The sequence below is a fragment of the Pygoscelis adeliae genome, unplaced genomic scaffold (genome assembly GCF_000699105.1).
Source record: "Pygoscelis adeliae isolate BGI_AS28 unplaced genomic scaffold, ASM69910v1 Scaffold145, whole genome shotgun sequence".
In the NCBI taxonomy this organism is placed as follows: domain Eukaryota; kingdom Metazoa; phylum Chordata; class Aves; order Sphenisciformes; family Spheniscidae; genus Pygoscelis; species Pygoscelis adeliae.
In genome coordinates, this window is record NW_008824866.1 from 2,001,469 (window position 1) to 2,016,678 (window position 15,210).

Consider the following 15,210-nt stretch of genomic DNA (forward strand, 5'->3'; position numbering starts at 1 on the left):
CCCGCCCCTCCCGTCAGTCACCCCAGGCCCGCGGGGCCTGTCCGATGTAAACGTTTAACGGAGAAAGGGCCGGTAGGTGGCCCCCGAGAACGCGCTGTTTCGGCCCGGGGGTTTGTGGGAACCATACGGCCTTTTGTTGTCCGGCAAATGGCGTCCGTTGTGCCGTCTTTGCCTCAGTTTCCCCCGGCTCCCAAGGCGGGCAGTGCTGGCGGCGGTTTGAGATGAATTCCTCCTCTCCCTGGGAAACCAGGCACTTGGGTTTTTAAACCAAAAATGAGGAAGCTGAATTGTAAAAACCTCCTAGCTGTGGGCAGTGTGGCATGGGAGGCTTACAGGAGCGGCTGTAGGACTGGGAAAAAGCCTCTGGACAGGTTTGCTGTGTGAAGGGAGCGGAGCAAGGCAGTTCTGCGTGGGCAGCAAAGCTGACCCCAGGGCTCAGTTTTGCAACAGAGGCCCCATTTCCTCCTCTGGGCTGAGAGAGGGACTCCGTACCAAACAGGCTGGCTGGAGTTTATTTAGAGACAGAGTGGTCCTGTTAGTCCTGCAGTCATGGACAGAGTAGCCATGCTCCCTCAAAGTTTGGCCTATATGGGGATAAGCCAGCAAATTCATACAGAAGTGCCACTGTGCTAAAGAGCAGCAGCAGTCTGGCTTTTCTTTCCATCCCCATCCTTGGCATCCTCTTCCCTGGTGCCAGCTTTGACCTTCATTTTATAGTACAGTGAGTTGATTCAGGGAGTTAAACCAGCAGAAACCCATCCACTGCTCGCTTTTGGTTTTCCTGAGTTCATTTTCTGCCAGTTTGGTGCCTTGAATCAGTTCACTGCGTGGTCAGCTGAGCATCAGCGCCAGCACGGGGCGTTAGCACAAGCAAGGGGCTGTGGGCTGGAGAGACGGTAGGATCTCCTGGTTTGTGGACCGTAATACATATGTTCATTAGCTTAGCTGTAAAGTGAAGACACGCAATAAATACGGGGAGAGTTTTGAGTGGGCAGCGACATTCAAGTGACAAGGCATCTGTTTGGAAATGACAGCAAGCCTTTATTTTGTGTCACAGAGACGAGGAGGAGAAGGAGGCTAGGGACCTCACTTAAGCATTATTTATTTTATTGATTAGTGGCTATTGCGGGTTTACCCTGAGCCTTTCTTCTTCCCTTTCCCTCGTCTCTAAAGTTCTCTTTGTCTTGAAACTCTGGACCTTGTTTTAAACCCTTGCTGTGCCTTGAGCAGGATTTATTGTTTGTCAGGGCACCCAAAGGAGGTCATTTAGCTTTGGGTGGAGGCTGAAACTGCTGTTGTTTAAGTTTTCAGAGAGAACCCCTAGATAAATGAATCCAGCTCTTTCAGCTGCTGCCAATTCCTGGCAGAAGGGTTACATAAACATACTCTAAACCTCAAGGGTATTATAAATAAATCTTATAAAATATTAACTTTTGTTAATCTCTGAATGAACCAAAATGGTGCTAAACTGATTTAAACTCTTAGTAAGAAAAGAATAAACCAGATGTCGTATAAAAAACAATAATCCTGACCTCTTTCTTGGTGTGCTGACATTTGTTTCTTATTGTTCTGTACATTTACTGTTCTCATTAAATTACAATTTTTTTTCATTAAACAAATATTTCACATGTCATGTATAGTTATTGAAAAGCTTCTTCAAGTCTGTATTGGTTCTAGTAAGTTAGCCTTTTGTGTTGCCAGCACAGTGGGAGTAATGATTTCACTTAATGTTTTAGTGAGTTTTTAACACTGTATATGAAAATTTAAGCTTAGTAAGGGGCGTCTACAAACTTTTTTTAATGATCTCATTGTGTTAAAGAGCACATTTCATCACCTTTTTCAATATTGCTCTCAGAAGCTGAAAGATGATTGCTTGTCTCTGATGCATACTTCATAGTGAAGTATTTTGTCCCGCTGACTCCATAGATAAAACTCTGAAATCCTTGGGCAGCAATGCTAGTGACAACAGTGGCTGGTTTAGGTAGAGATAATTCAGTTATTGCTCTAACCTGGAATTTCTGGAAAAAAAACAAGTTTTGTATCAGGAAATACCGATCAGTTATAGCCAATCCTTGTTAAAGGAACATCCAGATATTATTTGTCAACCTATAAATGAGAAAAAGAGACCCTCAGCTGTCCCGTGATAGCCAAACAGGGGCTGAAGTGTAGAAGGTCTACATATATTCAAGTGCTTGTACCAAAAAAGTCTTCATACAGAGGAGAATGGGGGAAGAGAGAGAGACCTGCCTCAGAATATCCAATGGCCGGAGGCTGAGGTGTTTACTGCGATATGGGAGACTGGCAGCGGGATCCCTCGTCTGCAGCGACGAGAGCAGTGATCTGACAGGTCTGTTCTCTATGTTCACATGGGCAAGGATATATTCTCCCTCTCTCTCATTTTCCTCTTCTGAATAATTCTGGATTCATTCCAGTATCAGAGTTAAGGAAAAATCTCTGTGTAGTAACAATAGTGTTTCCTGTCCAGTTCCATGCCACAGCAAACAGGCGTATGCAGTTATTTTTACCTGGACTACTAAAAATATTCAATCAAAAATCTTTGTTTAAAGGAGTACACTAAGAAAACATGTCTAACTGCAGTCGTTCCACTCCTGGCCACAGAATAATACATTAATGCATGTGGCAACAAGCACTGGGCCACTTTAAAACACGGTTTACCCTTTTTCTGTGGTTTAAACATCTAAGTCTTTAATTACAAAGTAGATGGAAAGTTCCAAAAGGATGTTGGAGTGAAGGGGTTTCATCTTTGTTGCTGCTGCATTTGTTTGGGGTTTTTTTTGTAGTTTTGTCTATGTGCTGGTAAACTTTAATTTATTTCTTGTTACCATTGTGCTCTTTCACTCCCCAGTTTCAAGCACAAATAAAGGTTGTAAAAGGTGCTATGCTAACAGCAGTGGGAAACAAAGGTCTCAGTGATTTATGGAGGATGAGGACCACTGCATGCTTCCTTGGCTGTGTGCTGCAGGACTGAGCTGGAGTGACTGTCCTTCAGAGTGAAAGGAAACAGCTTTTTCCTTATCCACCAACACCTTTGCCAACCATGGGCATACTCCACTGCACTCAGTAGGAATTGCTGCACATCTGATATTCTCAAGCCTCCTGTGATTTTACCTGAGATTCAGTTTCACTCCGTGAAACGGATGGATCTGTCAACGCGCTTTACATACACTGTCAAGTAAAGGCCAGATATTACCAACTTTCAGTTACTCCTGATTCAGACTGCAGACTCGTGAGTGAAACAGTGAGTATTCAGGTCATGCAACTTTTGTCGCATGATACCTTTTGATACCTATCATCTTTTGTTAGGACAACCTCTTATCTCTTTTTAGCCAATGGAGTAAAATAGGACTTCTACAGAGAGTAGTTCAGAATAAGGACATAGCTTCAGCATTCAGATCATGCTAACTAACCAGTCTCTCTACTGGTTGTAGGTTACTGACCCTCTCTGACCAGGAAACTCCCCACAGCTGTGCCACATTCTCTGAACACACAAACAGGCAGAAGCAGAACTTGGGGCCAAATTTTCAAGGGCTTAGCACATCCTAACTGCCCAGCTTCCACTTTGACATCAAAATAAGACCTACAGAATTAAAAAGCCTTCACTATTAACCTAACGAGTTCCTTTGAAAATCCTGCTTTCTGTGGGGACAGTGCACTCTCTTCAGAATTTTGTCTCTAGTTTTTCAAGAGCGATCCTAAAACCTCCATACCGTCATGAGAAGAGATGACTTATCTGGCTGCCCTTGCACAGAAGCACAGGCCCGTGCAAACACAGTTTGGTTCCATGTTGTTGCCTGGGGTGACATGCATACAGTATCAGATGCAAATACAGTGAGTATTTGAAAGGAATTCACAAAGTGTATGCTTTTAAGATAAAGTAGAGCCAAGTCCTTCTGCTGCTGCTTTGGATGCAAATGTATTTGTAATGAACTCTTGGTTTTGTACGTATCCCTTATCTTGCACCTGTTATCATCTTTGTTGTAAAAAGCTTAGGGGTAAGCTTGCCAAATGATATGCCCCATCTGTGCTCCCTGGATAAACAGTGTTAGCAAGAAACATGCAAACTGAAAAGCCACAAGTTCTTGACAGACAGGTCAAGGTCTCTCATCAAGGGAGATGGGAGAGAGAGGAAGCTGGGGGTGTCCAAACTAATTTTTGGCATGCAGGTGAAGTCAACTGCAAATATAACAAGGATTTCAATGGAATCCCCCAAGTGAATGTTTTTTTACCAGAGCCAAAATAGAACTAAATGTTGTGTCTGCTGTGTTGGAGGCAGGTGTATTTGTTGTGAACACTGCTCTTGTTTACATTTTTTTGCTTGGACCCCCGCAAACCAGACTCGCACTCAGAAGGAGGGAAGGTGAATAATGGGAAACTGCATCACTAGGACTTGTCCCTGACAAGTCTGGAAAGAGATGACAGCAGATACAGCAAGGTGAGAGAGCCCTCAGGCATTTCAGCAAAGAGGCAACAGTAGGGGAGAGCAACTTGTTCCAGAACCTTGTCATGTTCTACTGAGATCTCTACATTTTCCTGTGGTGGTTTTTTTTTTAGGAACTTGCAAGAGGGAGCACTGTTGAGTAACTAAAGCTGGCAGCTTCCCTTCTGAAGTCCTGTCACTGAGTTCCTGTGGCAACACATGTACAGTCTGCGATGGTCACACCTGAGAGTGGCTGACACTTCATAGTCCCTGGGCCAAGTCATTCTAACTGACTTGCATCTTTAGTGCTCACATCTCAAGGCCTTTTGGGTGCACAGGACACATCATTACTGCATGTTAGCAGGGACACAGGGTGGTATGAGACCTGTCCCACCGTGGAAACATCCACAGGCCTGTTTCCACCTTTGCTACCTGAGACGGAGGGGATGAGACCAGCAGCACTCGGTGTGGCCGGGTATAGACCGCTCCCTGTTCTGCCAGTCATCCTCTGCCTTGCGCTCCCTGTGCGGGCATGCTGGTGCTTGCTGCTTTTGTGCGTTAGAGTGAGGTAAAGGGTAGAATTTGGCATCATAAGTGCCCTGTCCTAGACCTTGAGCTGTAAGGGAGTTTGCCCAATGCCATTTCACCAAAACAAGAGACAGAACTAGGACCGACATTCCTTTTGCTGCCTGCCACATGGGGCCTATATCTGCAAGAACTAGGAAGGGTACCGCACCCTGATCTGCCCGAGCCTTGTCAGTCAATGAGGATAATTCATAAACTGGTTACCCTGGCAGAGTCCATGACGACAGCATCTTTTGGCAGTTGGATACATTCCACCAGACACAAGCCAGGAACTTCTGCTGTCTTCTGCTGTTTAAAAAACTGGTGGCCTGAGGGGATCCCTCTTCATTATGGTCAATTCAGCCTGACCCCTGACCTGTCCAGGAACTTTAACCAGGCTCCAAACTCTTGCAGGGTTGAGTGTGCTGCCAGGCAGCTGAGCAAAACATTACAGATTTGCTGGCAGTGCTACAGCATCCCAGGCACCCTTGCTGCCTCGAAGGCCCTTGTAACAGCTTGTAAAAGGGCTCAGAGAAAACTTACCATGCAGAATGGGCACTCCTGGGGTGTTGCAGGCCAGGCAGTGTGCCAGTCTCTGGGGATGAGACAATGCTTTGGGAAGCTCACCTGTAACCAACGGCTGGCAGCAACATGTCCAAAAGTTATAGAGCTGCAAGGATACAGACGTGGATTCATTCCACCTTGACTTTTGCTCTCTGCCTCCCAGTGCCAGCCTCCTTCCCTGCTCATGGTATGAAACTAGCCTCCTCTCTCTCCTTCCTCCATCCCAGCCCCTCATGGCAGGTGCCAGGCAGTCCCACTGAGAGCAGGCTGTGCAGTCAGCTGCTTAGCAGGAGAGTGCCCCAAACCCTGCAAGCTTCTTTTTGAAAAAAGTTTCTTTTTGAAACCCATTGTGCAAGGGTGCAAGGTTGCCAACCCCACTGAAATATCCTTAAATGATTTGATGATTTTATACAGTGCAGACCATAGGGAACAATTGTAGGGACAGAACTGCAGAATACAGTGTAGAGTCACCCCCGTAGGCTCCTGAGACAGTGCAGCATTTGTTCTATTTATGCTCATTTTAAAATGATTGTTGAGAGGATAGAAGGTTTTCTGGGGTTGGTCCCTGAGGCGAGTAAGGGATGCTGATGTGCAAGAGATGCTATGACAGCTGGCTTTACCAAGATAATGGCATCTACAGCCACGTGCAGAAACAGGATCTTGGATGCCTAAGAATTTTTCCTGACAAAATCTTGGGCACTTACAGCTCCTCAGATCAGCAAGCAGGGCCTGAGTGTCCAGTCAAACTGCTTTCTGCCTAGTCTTTACTTTAGGCAACCATGTCCCCTTCTGAAACTCAGCCTGCTTCCTCAGAGGTCACACAGAGCGCTTCCACCCTGTCACATTGGTCTGCTCCATCTCACATTGGAGATGTGATGGCTCTTTCAACCGTCCACATGAGCATTCGTGTTTGCATGTTTTCCCCTTATATGACAAAAGGAAGCCCAAGCATGGGGTAGAGAATGGCTCTAGTTGGCTCTGCGTTGAGCAGGGCAGGGCGGACTAGATGATGTCCAGAGGCACCTTCCAGCCTCTGAACAGAATCCACTGATTCTGTCATTCTGTGACTGTGAAAAATGTAAGTGATAGTACCAGTCCTCACTGGATTGACAGAAAGCATTTGAGTGTCCTTGGGCAGAGTATGTACAATGTAGTAGAAACTGAAAGTACTGAAGAAGCCTGCAGAGGAAACAAGGAAGCTGACACTTTGGTTGTGGATGCCAAAGTAACTGAAGTAACTTATGAAGTGCTTCAGGGAAGTGGACAGATAGTAAAATATCCATGTAGCCAGGGAATAATGCCAAATTTATTTTCAAGGGTTTGGGGTTTTTTTCTTTCCATCCCCTGGCCCTGAGCGTGTGAGGAAGCTGCAAAGCAGAGCCATCACAGGTAGGGAAACTTCACATTGTTCAGCAGTTAGCATCCTTGCTGGTTTACAGATGGCATCGCTACTCCTCAAAGAGAATCTCTCCCAACTCTGCTTGGCCAAAGCGATTTGCCAGATCCAGGGGTCCTAGGAGGGGGGACACACTTGGGCAGGAACTCGGATGATCTTCTGCAGAGGACTTCAGGGCACAAATGTACATGGGATTTGTAATACTGAAATCGGCCGTGGTAGATAGAAACATTCTCCCCCAAAACTGCCCCTTATCAGCCAACCATAATAACTAGCTAAGTACAGCAGTTGCTGGGAAAATGAGATGCCTAGCTACTGCCCTGCTTTTCACTTCCCCACGTTTTTCTGGTGATGTGGGATCTCAAAGCATTTCTAAAACACCTTTTAAAGCCCAACTGTTCTCAAATCCACAAAGAGTCCAGAGTTCAGTTCTGAGCATTATAAATGGTCATGCTAATTAAATGCAGCTAAAATAGTGAAAAGAGTTGCAGGGCAGACGAGATCAATGACAAAACGCCCTTAGAGAGCACGGAAGGGGAAAAAGTGCTGATGTAGAAAGGTGATTTATGGCGATTCTCTGGTTGCTGAAACAGAAGAATTATTGAGAACCTTAAGGAAAAAGGAGCTTTAGGTTGGAAGATTGACGACTGAAAACCATGGGGAAGTAATCCTTTCTGCATCAGTATGGCAAAGCTTCAGTTCTGGGAGGCAGGTCAATGTAGGTCAACGCTTGCACTGGAACTGCTCAGCTGGGGAACATCTCTGGTTGCCTCCTTCCCCCACGTTGCCTCCTCCCCACCCCTTCTTTGACAAAGGGAAGCCAGTGCATTTCGGTGTTGCAATTTCACATACTGAGCATTCAGCTCCACGGTCTAATTCCTAACCAAAGACTCCAGCACTCGGCAGCCTGATGCAAACATAAAATAAGTTACTCCGAGTATGGTGATTCTTATTTTAGCCTAGAGTTAGCAAGTTGTTAAATGTGGCTGGTGTTGGGATTTGGCATCTGTGAAAATAGGGGGTCCTTTTATCCTATATAGGCCATTATCATCTTTTAACATAAAAACATTTCAAGATCCATCATTTCATATGCATACACAACTATGAGTGACTCGTATATGACTGTGAGTTACTTTATGGCCCACCAGCAGCTGCATTAAAAATAAAGCAAGGAGAAGCTTTTATTCAAAGTACCGTTTTCACACTTTCCTATAATCTGAAAGCATTGTGTGAAAAAGACCATCACTGCATATTCTATGCAATAAGTAATATTCCAGCCTGATCTGTAATTCCATTGCAACACCGGATGAGAATCTGGGAAGAGTTAGCATGTTGATTTTTGAAACTTCTAAATTTCTTTTGGATGAATGGAGTTACATATTTGAACAATCACACTGTTATGTTTGGACAGTTAGTTATATTATTATATGACCATCATAGGCTGTAATTAGACATAGTTGTCTCACTTTAAAGATACCATTTTCTTTGTTTCAGGAGGTTTCAGACAGCAATTATTGCAATTGGATGGCATTTCAATAGCTGGTCTCTAGCAAACTCCTATGATGAGTCACAGCATCAGCAAAACATGGCAAGCGTGGTGGTGTAATGTCATGTAACAGCAAGTGAGTGTCTTCTGCTAATATTTTAATGACAACCATCTCAAGTAGACCAAGTTTTCAGAAAGTGTTTGTTATTCACACATAATGATCTGGGTTGCAAAAACACCCCTTGAGGATACAGCTAATAAAATAAGCAGCTAGTTAGTACAAACTTCTTCATTTAATTTTATTGTGTGGAAAGAAGCATAGTTTTCTTGCATGAGAAAGGCACTGCTGTTGTCTGGAAAGTTTCCATTTGGCCCTGCAGCTTTCAGATTGCTCCAGTCAAAGGTATCAATCAGACATTTGCTGCACTTTCACTGTTGCTGACTTGTACGTCTACATGTATTTCACAGATTGGCTTTATTTGAAAAGCAATGTATAGCTGTAGAGTATTAGTCATTAATCTGGCACCATTTAGGTGTAAAGTATTAATCGTTCATCTGGCATCATTACGTGCTGGGTTTGCATTCTAATTTCCTTTGCTTGATCATAAAATAATGTATTGCAAACAAAACGCAAGCTCACTTTTTGTTTCCTCTGTTCCAGAGATGCATTTCAGAAGCTGCCTGTTGTGCTCCTTTCCATCAGAGAAGCAAGCAAACCTGGCCAGCTCAGCAAGCCACTGCACTGCTTCCTGCTCACCATGACTAACGCAATTACACCAGAAGGAAGTTTAAAATAATTTCATTAGCGTTTGGAGCATGAGGTTCATCTTCAGCCAGACCTCAAGCCATGCTTTCCACAGCATTTGGATCACTGAAATACTCTTATATAAGCCTAGTTGACACAATTAGAAGAATGACTCCTTACAGATGTGTGTTGCTGTAGCAACCTGGGTGGAGGGCAGCTAAAGTGCCCTCCATATTTAGCAAAATAATATTAATTATAATAGGTAGAAGCACTTTATCCTTTTTATAAGGCACTTGCTCAGGAGCCAAATGCCTTAGCATGTTGCAACAAGGATCACTATAATGGAGTTGAAATAATTTGAGGGTAAGCTAAAATTCTCTCAGTAATAACCAAAATTACATGGAGAGAGAAACATTGTCAAACGTTGCCCAAATCTCCCAGGATACAGGCAGGAGGATTAGCTGTTCAAGGCTTTGATTCTGCCGCCGTAGGAACACTGGGGGAAGAAAAACACCAAAGGCATCCATGGAAGCAGGAGGAGGCCTAAATTGCTGAGCTTGTCTCAGATTTATCCTACCGAAGGACCCAGTCGCCCAGTGAGAGCACTGTGGGCAGACTTTAAATCCACCTGCCACCTCCTTTGTGTTAGAGGGACTCCCAAGTCGCTCCGTGTTGTTGGCAGTGGATATGGATGCAAGTGTCAATGGGCACTGGCGGCGTGGTGAAATGGTAACAGGTCTCCTGCTTCACCTGCGGCACACCAGAGCAGGAACAGCTGCTTTGCAGGGTGGATCCAAATGGGTTTACTCCTGACTCCATCTGGCCTGTCCCAGTAAACTTGCACATTTCATCCAAACAGCACGCTCTCTTTGAAGTGTCAAAGAGACCACGCAAATTACCTGAGATGCACGACTTAGGACTTGTTTTCATGAAATCTTTTGATTTGAAGCCAATGATAAGTATTTTGACTAGTATGATTGTCGCTTCAAAGTTATTATTTTAACTAACACCATTTTAAACTTTGTCTTGATGTCTTTGCAAGTTGAACAGTCATATTGTGTTGCTACAGAGTACAAGAAAAACCTGAAGTCAGTGCTGACTGGGACTGAATAATGGGATTTCCATTTCCAAGATGAAGAAGCAAGTGAATAGCATGAATAAACAAGTCTGGAAAAAAACCCAAACACTCATCTTTTGGATTATCATGGAAAATACAGATGAAAAGGGATCTCAAGAAGTCATCTATACCATCCCACTCTCTAAAGATGGATTAATTTTATCTCTCTCATTCCTGACTAAGTTTTATCTGATCTCTTTTTAAAAAGATTTACAATCCCCAGGCAATCTAGCTTAATGCATCACCAGCCTTATTTTTAGAAAGTTTTTCCTAATGTCTAACCAAAGTCTATTTCTGCCACAATGGAATGTCTTATTAATCTGCAATATCTTATTTTTGAAGACTGCTCTCATATTTCTGTCAGGTTTCTCTTCACTAGAGCCAGCACCCCCTATTTCTCCAATCTTCCCATGTAAGTTGTGTTTTTCTAGAGCTCTGATCATACACACTGCTCTCCTCTGTAGCCTGATGAGTGTTTTATCTCTCCCAAGCATGGTGCCCCAAGCCAGGCTTGCTGAGCTCCAGCTGAGCTTTGCCAATACTGAGAAAAGTGGAAGAATTACCTCACGTATTTTACAGCCTCTATTTATATTTGTACCTCTCAGTATGTAGTTTGCTTTTTTTGAAAGAGTATGCAACCTCCAGAATGTTTCAGCAGGGCTGCTCCCTGCTCATTTGCTCCTCAGTCTTTGTTTTTGCAGTGGATTATTCTTGACCAGACATAAAATCTTAGATTTCCTATTCTTAAATAGCATCTTCTTTTTTTTCACTAACAATCCAAGCTATTAGTTAATTAATGAGACATTACTCTGTTGAATAGTAAACTTATATTTCTTCCAACTTACTTTCAAATTTTTTTAAGCTTTATCATGCTGTTTTGTGCCTGGGATCTATAAACCTTCAGCTTTGCTCTAATTATAGTTCCAGAGCCCAGGTACAGTATGTTCATGTTCAGCTCGCACGTGGCCCCTTCACTTATCCTATGCCAGGTAGGGCGGTATGATTATAGCTGTTTGACCTGTTGCACCATTGGAAGCTCAGCTTGTCCTGATAATAGCGCAGTTATGTTTACTGTCCTTGCAGCTCTGGCAATTACATCTCATCACACCACCTTAATTATTCAAGCACTGACATTTGAGTGATAATATGTCTAAAATTCAGGCACAGAGAAAAAGTGTTCTTTCAACTTCAGCGTCTTTTATTTAGCTCTTCTCTTGAACTGCCTGTTTTCTCACAACACATTCCTCAGTCTGTCACAACCAGTCATGATGTTTTTCCAAAAACCCTGGAAGACGCTCTAAGGCCCTGCTTCTGCCAGGAATTTTGTTATAAAAAACATTTCTAATACTTGAGCACTTTCACCACAGCAGGATGAAAGATGTATCTTTAAAATACATCAGGTAGCATGTTTTGAAGCGCTGGCACAGGTGAGGCAAATGGCTCTTAGCACATGAGCTGTTGGGGTTGAGCCCTCGGGGATACCAGGTGCTTGGAGACTGAGGGCATGATTGTCAAGTTGTCACATTCTGTCACACTGTCACTCATAGCCAAGAAGTGCTGTTTTGGTGTATGTGTTTAAGAACTGAAGCATACTAACTTACTTTCTCTAGGTTTTGGACCTCTCACCAGCCGAACCATCAGCTGGAAGAATATCCCAGGAGCAGCTCTCCTTCATCGTATCCAAGAACCTTTCCAACAACTTACAGCTATTTGAAAAGTTCTTAGACAGCCTATAGTAAAAAGGGTTAAGTGCAAACAACTCTCTTGCATCATCCCGGTGGAGTGCCTGACTACCTGACCACATCCTACTTAGGACGAACTTATGCAGAGTTACGTAGTCTGCCCAAAGCCACGCAACAGGTTAACAACTAAATCTGGAACTACAGGTCTCTTGCTGTGATGGCTGGACAAGACGATCTTGCTGGCAAGTTTTACTAAAGCTATACATTGCTGTGAACACTAAATTTTCCAGACTGGAAGGGCATGTGGCAGGATCTGTCTCTTGCCTGGAGGCTTCATTAGCACAAATCTTGCAGAGGCTGAGACCTCATTAATTTGTTATTGCACAGAGCCAGTTTTAAAATGCTATCTGAAAAGAGCTCTTCAGATGACTGCAATACCAGATTCTGAGTTGCAGCGTTTCAGTATGCAACGATGAGCCTTGCACCTGGCTTCTAAGAAATGCTTAGCCCAACAGACAAGACCTCCCACGCTATTTATTCATTCAGCAGAGCTCAGCTGCACAGAGTGCTGGCGTTCATTGTGTCTGACCTAAGCAAGAAAGGGAACCTGTCAATAAGTGCTCGGGATCCCAAGTCAATTCCTCCATGTATAAACTACATATACATACATATATACTGTAATACACTGTATAAATAATTTATGAAATACACAGAGACGCACATTTATATTTATATATAAGCCATGCTAAAATTAGGTTTGAACATGCGAGCTAACAATGTTGTGAAGTATTGATTGTCTTTGTTACCGATGCAGTGCCTGAAATCTGGGAGCAGGAAAGGTCACATCTTTTTTGCCCACCGTGATCACCTCAGGCTCCATTGCAATAGACATTATTTGGTCTTCTCTCAGAGGTACTTGGCCTTTGTTTTTTATCTATTGGGTCTGGTCTGAGCTATGTTGAGAAATGTTGGGCTCAGTATTTGCAAGAAACATCCATGGCTGGAAAGAATAACAATACAGAATTATGGTGTGTGGCTTTGTACCCTGCAAACACTAAGAGATCTTTCAAAAATAATGGTAGTTTGCAATTGGATGGAGTCTTACAGTTGAAATCCAAGCACGTCCAAGTATATGATGTGATTCATATTGCTTGGTGCTAAACTGATGTTGCCAATTCTTTTGTAACTCGTCACAACAGAACAAAGATAGTGCTCACTATTTTAGGAAGCGTATGAATCAGTGGGAGAGCTGAAAGGAAACAAATGGATCGCTGGTGAGACTAAAAATGCCTCAGAGATGTGAACAGTGTGTGTCTGCTGACTCTGCGGTTGTACAGAAAAATTCAAGGAAGGGTTTTAAGCATGGCTAGCCACACAACAAAACACGCTTTGAGCTAACAATATAAGGAGGAAGCTCTCTTGCACACTGCCATTCCCACATGATTTAAAGCACAGATATGCTACAGACAGAGAAACCTACTTATCCTCTCACTGAACATTAAGTTACAATCATTGCGAAGATAAATCCAGCACAGGAAAATAAATTATGGCACCAAGGTAAATTCCTCCTAAACTCAACCTGTAGTAGGTGCTTAAGAACAACTTTTTACCGACATGAAACTGCAGCAGCCTTCCTCGGTGTTGATCAAGCACACTTGCCTATATGCTGGCTGTGGGATGCCCATCATCCTAAGATCACCACTGAAATAAAGAACAAAAAAAATGAAGTGTTAATAGCCGTGGTAATAACCCATCAAACATCTGAAGCGTGTAGGAATTTCATAAATGCAACACGTGCATGTTCAATGCCAAAGTCAAAAATTCACAGGTCATTTCTCCTTTGTATGATAAGAGTGCTTTACTTGACTGTCTTAGGCGGGAGACGTGCTTCTGGAAAGGCTCCCTAATCACAGTAAGGCAGCATGATTCCTGGCTGTACCCAGAGGTACAATAGGGTCTTTTATTACCAAGTGCTTGAAGGAGAGGACAGGTTCAGGCAAGAGCGGTGAAGCCATGCTGGACTTTTTCTAGTACAAGAGACAAATATGAAAGGGGACAGACAATCCCAATGGAAAATATTTGATGAATGCCTCTGGGCTCAGGAGAAAAATCGTTCACATAATGACACAAGAAGAGGCATCTGCCTCTGGCTCTCTGCTGGCTGGCACTGCCGTGCGGCACTGCCTGCTGAGACGCCCGACACACTCCAGCCCAAGCTAACGATTCAGATGCTGTCACTGAAGGTGCTCTAGAAAAAAGCAGAGTTATTCAGACCATGGAAATCTATACTGACTTCTGAGAGGATTTGTATTTTGACAGAGCGGAGGAAAAGAGCTCAAAGTATGGCTAAAGCTTACCGTTATTTTTTTAATCTGGCTATGATGTACAATGGCTTCCTGCCAATGGCACTTTGAAGACAGTTATACCTGGTTTTGCTCTCGAACAATATGAAAAGCAGGAATTGCATTTTGACAGTTTCTAAGCAAAAAGAGTTTTTTTTCTAACAAGGACTCTGCTGAAAAGGACAACAGGTTTAATGTTTTAAGATAATAGTTCTTCCACAGAAAACTGAATCCCTTAACTTTTTCAGTCTGGTTTGGAGGATCATATAGAGTAATTTCTGCCTCCTTGGATCTCGCTCAGCCAAATCATGAGGCTCCTAGTCATGTCAGAATTGGATTCTTGAATTTGCTGAGTTCATGCTCTAGAAATACAAAAACAGGTCTCTAACACCTGTTTTGCATAAAAGTCTGGAAAGGCCTGCTCTTACTCAAAATTTTAACTTGCTGTTTGGGAAAATAGCATTAGAAACTTGTGACTTACAGGAGGAACAATCAATCTGGTATCTTTAAGCCAATGTTGAAGAAACCTTTGCACTAACTAAAGTCAGAGAAAGAAGAGCAGAAAAGGAAGTGCCCATTTTCACTGAGATTGATGTTTAAATCTAGAAGTCCACTTCAAAAAAGGGATTGACATTTGTGCAAGGACACCAATGTCAGACTGTGCTTTTTTAAGCTTGGACCTGTTCAGACTGCTTGTACTTTAAACAACAGGTTTGAAGTGTTTGTACCTAAATTTGGACAGAAAAGCTTGGACTCTTTTGAACAGCATTTTTCCATAGGGGAAAAAAAAAAAGTATTTCATTGTGGTTAATCATAAACTTGAGATATTTTTTAAATTATAAATCCCCACTATTTCTGCATATTGCATTCAGCAGG

At 43.2% G+C, this 15,210-nt stretch overlaps 1 protein-coding gene across 1 annotated transcript in view; it reads right to left on the reverse strand.

Moving 5' to 3' along the window:
- The window catches only part of NDUFAF6 (NADH dehydrogenase (ubiquinone) complex I, assembly factor 6), a 35,184-nt gene extending 30,048 nt beyond the window's left edge, over positions 1–5,136 (reverse strand). The window contains exon 1 of the mRNA XM_009324447.1: positions 4,871–5,136. Coding sequence (XP_009322722.1) covers positions 4,871–5,136 — 266 coding nt within the window. The remainder of the gene's footprint in view (positions 1–4,870) is intronic.
- Between the last annotated feature and the right edge of the window lie 10,074 nt (positions 5,137–15,210).